At 35.0% G+C, this 10,073-nt stretch overlaps 1 protein-coding gene across 1 annotated transcript in view; it reads right to left on the reverse strand.

Annotated features, from left to right (window-relative positions):
- Positions 1–7,171, reverse strand: part of LOC139696544 (agrin-like) — a 161,880-nt gene extending 154,709 nt beyond the window's left edge. The window contains exon 1 of the mRNA XM_071595348.1: positions 6,763–7,171. Within this exon, the coding sequence (XP_071451449.1) occupies positions 6,763–7,171 (409 nt within the window). The remainder of the gene's footprint in view (positions 1–6,762) is intronic.
- Between the last annotated feature and the right edge of the window lie 2,902 nt (positions 7,172–10,073).

Genomic DNA, 10,073 nt, shown 5'->3' on the forward strand with positions numbered 1-10,073 from the left:
AACCATAGCGGACCTAATTGTGTGGTGAAGCCTAAGAATATTTTTTGTATTACACGATTTATTAAAACCTAAAATGTTATTGGACAAAAATAAGTAACTCACACAGTATTATAGAAATGATACACAAAAATATATTTTTATCATTTCGCATTGTAAATTTTGGAAATTTCCTCAAGCAATTTCACTGATAGTATTGCTGGATATCTTGTATCCTATTTCACACGACAGTGAATGTATGTACCAAAATAGCGCTCATCCATTCGAACTCTTCAATTACCACTCTGAATTCAATTAAATAAAAAATAAAACATGAAAAAGTAGGCACGATATATTTGTAATTTACATTTTATTTAGCGAGAGGATACATTCCAGTATTTAATTTAAAAGTGAAATAATATAAATGAATGAAATTCATAAAAAGGAGTTTTTATTTTATACTATTATTATGCTCACGATTATATTTGCCTCTTAATTTCTTTGAAAGCGGTCCATTGTTGAAATTATATACATTATAACTACATATTGAAATGTTAATTGCATTTATTTTCGTAAAAAAATTAAATAAGGTTGGAATTGATATTCCTGCGATAAACCGTGCCATTTTATCTCCATTAACCGGTCCATTTTATAAAATATTGCAAAATGGAAATACAGAGCATAAAAACTAGCGAAAAAATAGCAATTTCACTCAGAACTTAGTTCGCCATATTTGCAAACATTTTTGCAGTACAACGTGAGGCGGATCGTAGACGCTAGAATATGAAACTGTTACAATGTAAATACGAAGAAAGGGTCCCATTCTCCCGAGTTCCGATAGATCGTTTCAAAATATTATCCTGAATGCATACAAAATCAAAGGTTTCACATTCAAATAGCAATCAAAAAGTTTAATGTGCATTGCATTTTATTTCTTTTATTTAGTAAATCAATGGTCCCTGGCATATTCCGCGTCTTTATTGCCTAGGAAAGCATGTACCCAAGGGATTGTATCATTTCCGGCAGCATTGTGTGCATAAAATCGATTACGAGAACAAAAGCGTTTTCTTCTTAAAGATAAACGATAGCTATCGAACACTTTCTGAGTATACATATAAAAAACTATACCTACTAGCGAGGAGAAACAATAGATTAAACCCTCTTATCATTGAGATGAATTTATTAAGACTCTTCATCTTTCAAAGTGGATGCATTGCAATTTTTACAAAAGTCGATAGTAAAATTATTTAAATCAGTTGATAAACGTTACGTATTAATAACATAGTATACTTAAGTTAACTTGCGAAAACAACTGATCTATCTTCTTTCACTTCCGATGTTCATGGGAGGGTATACATGTTTCCAGATTTATTACACATTTAAGTTATCATCGTTGATTAAGCAGCTATCTACATAATGGGGTCCAAGAAAAGTCACAGACAAACTAATTATCTTTAGCAAAAACTGATGTAGCCACATGCGAAGGTTCATACTCCTTCGCACATTTCAAATGGGTTTTAGCCATAAATAACCTATTTAGCGTATCCGATATAAATTATTTTATTAGCAATATTTGTAAGCGCAATTCAAATTTATTGGAAAATTTTAGCATTAGGTACGATTAGAAAGTAAATTTCATTGCTCATTTGCCGATTTTCGAAATAACAAAGCAATAACTCTCGAAATTACGACTGGTGTCGCGCATTACAATTTTGTTCACTGATGGAGCATTTCAGAACCAGAATGGCTCTATTCTCTCAATATAGTGCTCAATGGTGCCCAAATTTATACCCTTCATCATCCTTAGCAAATGAATCTTCGCCTTGGATGCGCCCCCATCCCTTTCTGAAGGGTCCAAAGCAGAACTCCTTGTGTCTAAACGGGGCATAAATGAATAAAAAATGATTCCGGCCTTATAAAGGCTCCAATTCAGCCGATGAAAAATGATGCTATTTAATGGAACGGAGAAGAAGAATATCGGAGATTTGGTTTATTGAGTTGAGTAGCGTAATGGATGCCGAAATGAAAATCCTGCATAGAATTATGGGAGAAAAACAACTAGCAAGCGGTAGGAAACAATATTTAATATGTTATTAATAATTTAAAAGAAGCAAGAGAAATAGAAATTGTATTAAGGGAATTAATTTTTTTTAACAGCTCTAAAGTGTACTACAGCCGATTTCAGCGTTCATTAAGCCTTTTTACAAATATATATTCATCTCTATTCTCTACAATTGAGATATAAATTTTCCATATTTTCCTTCAAAATACGAGAATTACGTTCTCACCGATTATAAAGATTAGGGTAGGAGGATAACATTATTATACAAAAAACTAGTTTCCGTACTTTCAAATGTAAATGAATCAGTTAGTTGATGCAAATGAGGAAACCTTGTAATGCGATACCGATGTGAATTTTTATTTTGCAAACAAAAAAAGGTTAAAACTGAGGTATTTTACGATGCATCAGAAAATATATATATATATATATATATATATATATATATATATATATATATATATATATATATATATATATATATATATATATATGTATATATATATATATTTGAAATTAAGTGATATTTTTGAAAATAATGCATCATTTATTTATTGATAAAAGACTATTAGGTCGATTTTACTTTTAAAATACCCAAATTATAACTAAAATGCACGGCGCTTTATTACGATGCATGCTTATCTGCTCGCTTCAACTACTTTTATTCATAAATATTTAAATTTGCAGATAGGTTCATTTATGACTCTGCATTATTCTCTACCTCATACCGATTTTTCCTCGCTTTTACATCTCTTCTATCCTCTTACATCTCTCCTTATTTGAGCTATGCATTTTTTCATCTTTCTCCTCCACCACGGGACCAGCCATTTTCCTTCCATTACGTCTCAAAAAATCCATTGTATCGTGTGTCCAAACTATTTCCTTTCTTTGTTTCACCGTATAGTATCTCTCCCACTTTTCATTAAACTTTCTCTTTTCTCATATAATTGTCCCTTTGATCCTCAGGACATATCCAGCACCGGACTTCGAAAGGTCTCATTCCAGTCTCGTCTGCTTTTTCAATTGGACATTCCTATTATCCTCCGAGTTCTACGCCCAACTCGAATGCTTTCATACTCTACTTCCTCGATCGTAGCCCTAACCTCTTTGAGAACCTATAATAATTGCCTCTTTGCCGATAATGACTTCTAAGCGTATTGAACTATTCCACCTTTGATGTCCGATGAACTCATTCTATTGGCTCCACGTCAATGCAGCCACTCTGAATTTCTCATAGCTCGCTGAAGTATACAAATATTGATATCATTTTGTTTAACATTTGTATTCATGACATCGATTGGTATACTTATAGCCGTGTGCTATGCTCGGGGAACATTTTTCGTAAATATCACTCCAATGTGTTGAAAATACTGGGGTCACATAATTACGTGGGCAAACATACTAGAGGTCAAAATACTGTAAGGCTGAACTATGACGGGGCTGGAATGACTGTGCAGAATCTCGGAGCCGTGATGGCCATGGTGCTACAGCCGCGATAACATTCCACTTCACGTTATTCTGCTGGCGAGGTAGTCGACACGCCGTAATTTCTCGCCTAGTGACTCAATACTTGGTCTCCGTTTCTACCGTCAGCATGCTAGAAAGAAGAGCATACTACATCCTCAAAGTACTTAGCCCATCGTATTCAAGGATTTCTGGGGTCCTTCCAGAAAAGTATGCACATTATCCCAGGAAGAGCGAATGTAGCCTTCCAAAGCAGAATATTTAATTTTGTATCCTGGGGTATGCACTACTACATTTACTTTTACGTATTCCAAGTAGTATCGTCTTGTCCGCAGGCGTTTCACATTAACCAACCAGCCGTTATATTGATGAAATAAATGACTTCGGGTTCGATCTCCTAGAAAACTCTCAACGCCTAGTCCGTAGAAAATCGGATGATCCAGGATATACGCCCATTTAAAGAAATAAGAGATATATGTCTCTTATATGTCCATATTCCTGAATTAAAAAATATTGATTAAAGTCATTGCTAAAAGTTATGTGAAAAATCTGAAAGTTGATTTCTGTACTAATTCATGATCAGCGTGGCCTCGATGGATGGTCTCATAATATTTTCATTACCACCTCTGCTCCCCACTAACAGACATAAAATATGGACTCGAATTGCTGCTGCAGAATCCTTTATTATTATTCCTGCGTATTCGACCTTCCGGCAGGGATAAATCGGAGCAAAATCAACATTCAGACATTACTCATGATTGTATTCTTTAAAATTTCAAAATGTATGCATGATGATGAAGAAAATTATTAATTTATGCTTTGAGTAAGTTTACATCAAATGTTATTCTAAAATGAGCAAAGCAATCCTTTGAATAAGATTTCGGTAATCAATTAGGCAGCCAGAGGGAAATTATTTATCACAGAAATTTTTAAATATACAAGCAGGTATACATATATTTTGATATTGTTAATACATTTACATATCAAACCTATATGTACATATATATATATATGTATGTATATCATGTATATATGTGTGTATATATATATATATATATATATATATATATATATATATATATATATATATATATATATATATATATATATATATATATATATATATACATATATATATACACATATATATATATATTTATAACCTATTGTTGAAGTAATTTTTATTTACAGAAATACAATTTTAAAGGTAATACATTGAAAAATAACTATTAAAAATTCCGACAAATGATGTTTTACCTTTCTCTTTTCTGAAAAATTAAATTAAACCATGATGATTTTACGCATATTCGTTTGGGGCGATAACGATCACGATAGGATTAAGAAGGGTGAAAAAAGAGAGGCGGAATATATCCAATTTTGTAAAGCTTTTCGGAAACTCAATTAGTTATCCCAAACTCATTTATTTTTTCATTTTTTATATTAAAAGAATTTTGGTTATCTGTAAATCATCATGCATGAATATCCCCTGAGGACTCTCAGTACAATTTCATCGAATAAACATTCAATAAAAAATGGCAGTCAACTCATAGTTTTATTTGAAATACTTCATTTTTATTATTTACCACTTTACCATATCGATATATCTAAAAAAAAACAATTTAGTGACTGTATAAATCTTTTGCCACGAATCTACGATTAAAAACTAAGAATAAAAGTTATTTCATATAGTTCTTCCACATTGAAAAGAAAACGAACACCAAGGAAAGCCAAAATGAGGTCAAATCACATATTATCTCGGCAGTGGGGTTAGAACCGGTAAATAAAAAGGAATCCGGAGTCTGTCATCCACCAAACTTTAAGTACTTGGCAAAGTCACGCATTTGTAAGAGTAGAAAAACATACTTAGTTTCCTAGAATTGGTGAGTCTGAGAACGTATTTGACCGTCCTCGTAGATAAAGGTAAGATTTGTAAACACTTAAAAAAACACATGCAAAAAATATGTACAGCTCTTTGACATATTTTATTCAGTAATTTGAATGATAAAAAGAACGAAAAATCAGTCGTAAGTATCGATAAAATGTAAAATGCTAGTTGACGGACGGTAAAAGAAAAAGAAAACTTTCAAAAAATAAATAGAAGCGATGCATATTATAATAAAATTTGTCAATTATATAATAAATTTGATGATTAAGAAATATCGTGAATATTTTTTGCACCGGGATCAAGTTGAAATATTAATCGACACGAAGATTCAAAATACCCTCTCTACAATCAATATTTGTGACAAAATTCATTCATTGGAAATGACTTTTACCAGGTTTTTTAAGTCTTAGAAACGTTGAGCCATTAAATGTATCAGGCTATAGTTTCAATAAATGCATTTGTTAAAAAAGAAAAAAAATCCTTAATATCGATGTTTTGGTAAACCATATGACCACAATTGGGAGTGTTTGAGACGGGAAGAAGTCTTTACAGTACCACAAATCTTAAACCACAGACGACTGACTATGATGTCATTGCATCATAATCAGTGGTTTGCAGTTTGTCCTTTGTATCAATGCACAATTCCTTTTTCTTGATGATAATAGTCATCTGGTTTAAAGTAGGATTTTAACCAAGCTAGTATTAATTTCATGGTTGTTTCTAGAAGGACACACCTTTTGGTCACTGATATAGATGGAATTTATCAAGATCTATACCCTAAAGCTAAGATTATGTTCACCTTGAGTTGTAGGCGAGAAAAATTCGATAGAAATAATTTTAGAGTAGTCAAGCGGAGAAAAGATGAAGGCAAAATTATCTTACCCAAAGTATAAAGAATTAACAAAATTTAATGTAATTATCTCTCATAAGACTGGACGTGAAACATGCGTTTCATTTCAGCAGATCCAGCTGGCTAAGGAATAATATTGAAAAATATGACATCGGAATCATTTAGACTCGTACAATCGACTTTTTGTTTATATTAAAAAAAAACAAAAGCAACCATTGCAATTAGTTCTCATGATTTATTATCACATACCAGAAAAATTTCAATAAACCATAGAATGAGATAAAACAAGTCACGTGTTTCAATGCCTAGGCGCCATCATCGGGCAGGGACGTTCTCGTGATGTTTTTTTGTTCATAATCTCCTCCCTGCCATAAGGCAACGCGATATGGCGTCCGATTGACCAGTCGGGCAGCGAGGAGTAAAATTATGCACGGGCGCAGTAGTGTGCAGTTGTCGTTGCCCGTTATAAAAATAAAACCTCAACGTGAGGAATTACTAGGGGTGAATGTAAAAGGGGCGTGCACTCACCGCATTTCCCGTGGTATCGGAGGGCCACGTTCACTCCGGCCGCGCACGCCGCCTTCCGCAGGTGGCACAGTGACGGGTAGTCCTTGGCGTCATCCCCGCAGATGGGCCCAGCGCCCGCGTGGTCCCCATACACCGGGCACCGCTCCGGGCACTCACACGTGGCCGAGCGACCGTCCGCCGCCGGCACGCACCTTGCCCCCGCCGGGCACTGCTTGGCTGCGCAAGGGTCACCGCCACCCCCTGGTGGGAAGACGTAACAGCCACGTGAGGACTTGGGGCACCACGAGAGGGCTACGAGCAACAAGAGGCCGGCGGCCAGGAGGCTGGGGAACGGGGCGGTGTGAGAGGAGGAGGAAGAGGCGGCGGTGGCGGCAGCGTTGGTCCTCGGGTACGGCCACCTCTCCGACATCGCGCGGAGTGCGACTGCGAGAGAGAGGAGGGGTTTTCGGGTCGGAGGGGGGGAGGAAGGGGATCGGAGGGAGTGGGGATTTTGAGGGGGCTTGGAGAGTGGGAGCGGCGGGGAGAAGGAGGGGGTAGGGGTCACGCCGCGCCAGAGAGGGAGATAGGGGTAGGGCCTCCGGGGGAGTTAACGGAGGGGATGGAAAGCAACACGCACGCTGGGGGAAGGGGAACAAGGAAATATCGATGGTTTTGAAGCGGGGAGGAGATGGGGAAAGAACACTCTAGCGCGGGCGGAACCAACCTCTTCCCCTCGCATCCTCTTACATCCTCGGTTACTCGGGTGAATTTTTCAGGGACTTTCTTGCGACCCACATGCGTGTGTGTGGGCGTGCGTCCGTGTGTTAACAAAGGACTGTACATACCAATGTATTTATGCATCCTTAGATCCGTTCCAAAACCCCGCTGCATCATTGAGCATCATTCAATTTTATGCTTGAGTGCACCAGTCTCCATTCTTTGCGCAATGCGAATAATCAGAATTTACTCTTGTTTGATGGTGGGTTCAAGTTTTTTCTAGGAGTTAAATGCAGTTAAATCTATATTTGTTAAAACTTTTTGTGGGAGAGGTGAAGGAATATGCATACGTGGATAATATCAAAGGAGATCCACCATGCAAAGATATTCATCGCAAATAAATGGCTCTCTTTATATTTATATCATTTTCCATTATTCAGTTGCCAATGTTTATCCCCTGAAACAAGACTTAATGAAACCCATGAATGTTATTTTTCAATGATATTCCATGGTACCCAGACATTCAAGAAATAAATTTGAATATTTATATGTGTGTGTATATATGCAGATAAACAGTTAACAGATGTATATATATATATATATATATATATATATACATTAGATAAATTATATATATATATGTATATAAAATATATTATATATATATATATCTAATTTATCTAATGTATATATATATATATATGTTTATAAAATATATTATATATATATCTAATTTATCTAATGTATATATATATATATATATATATATATATATATATATATATATATATATATATATATATATATATATGATTATACGGAAACACTCACACGAGCAGCACAATAATGGGATGGCACAATAGAACGCAAATATATTAGCAACATTTAAAAGGACATTCACACGGTAAATTTTCCGAGCTTTAATTTACCGTGTGAGTGTCCTTTTAAAAATAAATTTTAAATGTTGCTATTATATTTGTGTTCTATTGTGCCGTCCCATTATATATATATGTAAGGATTCATACTGACACAAATAATGGGAAAATGGATAAAAATAAAGAACGAACACATAGAAATAGGAGAAGGTTGCATAGTTGCAGAGTTACGCATTCCAAGCAGGAAAAGGTTTCCTTTAACGGGACTCGAACTATGAATCCTCATCTAGCCTTGATGCCCTGACGATCAAGCTATTAAGGAAGACGTAGTTACCACTGAAATTGGTGGGGTTTTATGTAACCAAATGTATCGACACACTGCCAACTCCATCTTCCCCACTAATCTCGTGTTCATCCTTGACTGCATATTTTCGTACACCGTACGTGTATATGAACACATGTGCAGCTTTAATGACATAAGGCTAAGGCTGAATTTTTACGTGAGTGCCTATAAATATATAAAACAGAGGTTAAAACCTAACGGCCTTCAATGATCAGTACACCATGCTTAAATGATAACTGTTTCCAAATTTAAATAAAAAATATTGCATCCAAAATATCATTTATTCTGTAAGGAAAAAAAAATCTTATTAACCAAAGTTTTTATTTTGCTGTACGACCTTACGTAAGTTTATTGCCACGGGAAAACATTTCCACTTCTGAAATGTAAAAACGAACTGCTCATATTGACCATTATCAAATGATTTTACGTATGTTATAAGGGATTATAACTATAATATTAATTTTTTTCTAGCTATATCACTTAACATGTATAACACACAATAGTTTAAAACTTACGAGTAAAACTTATTTACTTTAGTATTAAGCATAATCTGACTCTTTTCATATTTTATCCAAATTTTAAATACGATACTATACTTATGCCAACACAGTCATTAAAACTTAACAAAAATTATAAATGAACATTTGCCACGATAAAAAAACCCTGATGATCAAAATTTAGCTTTTCCCCTACGGAGTTATATTGCAACGTTTATTAATTTTGGGTGCTAGATCAGTAACAATTATTTACAAACACGACATACTTTAGATGAAACACACAAAGGGAAACCTACTTCGTTTAAAATGTTATACATCTCAGACATGTGATGTCTACAATATGTGTCCATTAAATTGTACAGGTAATTAAAGTGGTAATATTTTAATTTGAGAAGATAGGAAATGGGGTGAAGAAATTTCCCAAGGGAAATTCGTACGCTGTTTCGCTGTACGCTGTTCGTAAGGCATTTTCGTACGCTGTTCGAAAATGCTTTTTCAACAGATGCGTGAGAATGAACGTGTCCTGAAATTTCGGAAAGAAGAAACATTCTTGATAGTTTTCCCATCCTCTGACATGCAACACACATTCAAGGAAACTCCAAGAAAGAATTCATAAACGGTAATGCGAGTCTAATTAGAACCAACGGTGGGTTGGCATAAACTTTCCATCATCAAAAGTTGCACATACATTTCCGCGGGAAATAATAGAAAATAAAATTAATAGTTAGAGATCTTCTGGTGACGGCCTAAGTAACCAAGCTGGAGTCAAATAGACTCAGGTGAGTATCGCTGGGAAAATAAACTCTGTGGTGAATTACTTTCCTTGGCTGGGGAAATTCGCATCGGAGTTACGCTCGGAGATCTTCCTCGCTCAAGGATAACTATAGGACGTAAAACTAC

The sequence above is a fragment of the Hetaerina americana genome, unplaced genomic scaffold (assembly GCF_022747635.1).
Source record: "Hetaerina americana unplaced genomic scaffold, ioHetAmer1.1.p SCAF_7, whole genome shotgun sequence".
NCBI classification, from domain to species: Eukaryota; Metazoa; Arthropoda; class Insecta; order Odonata; family Calopterygidae; genus Hetaerina; species Hetaerina americana.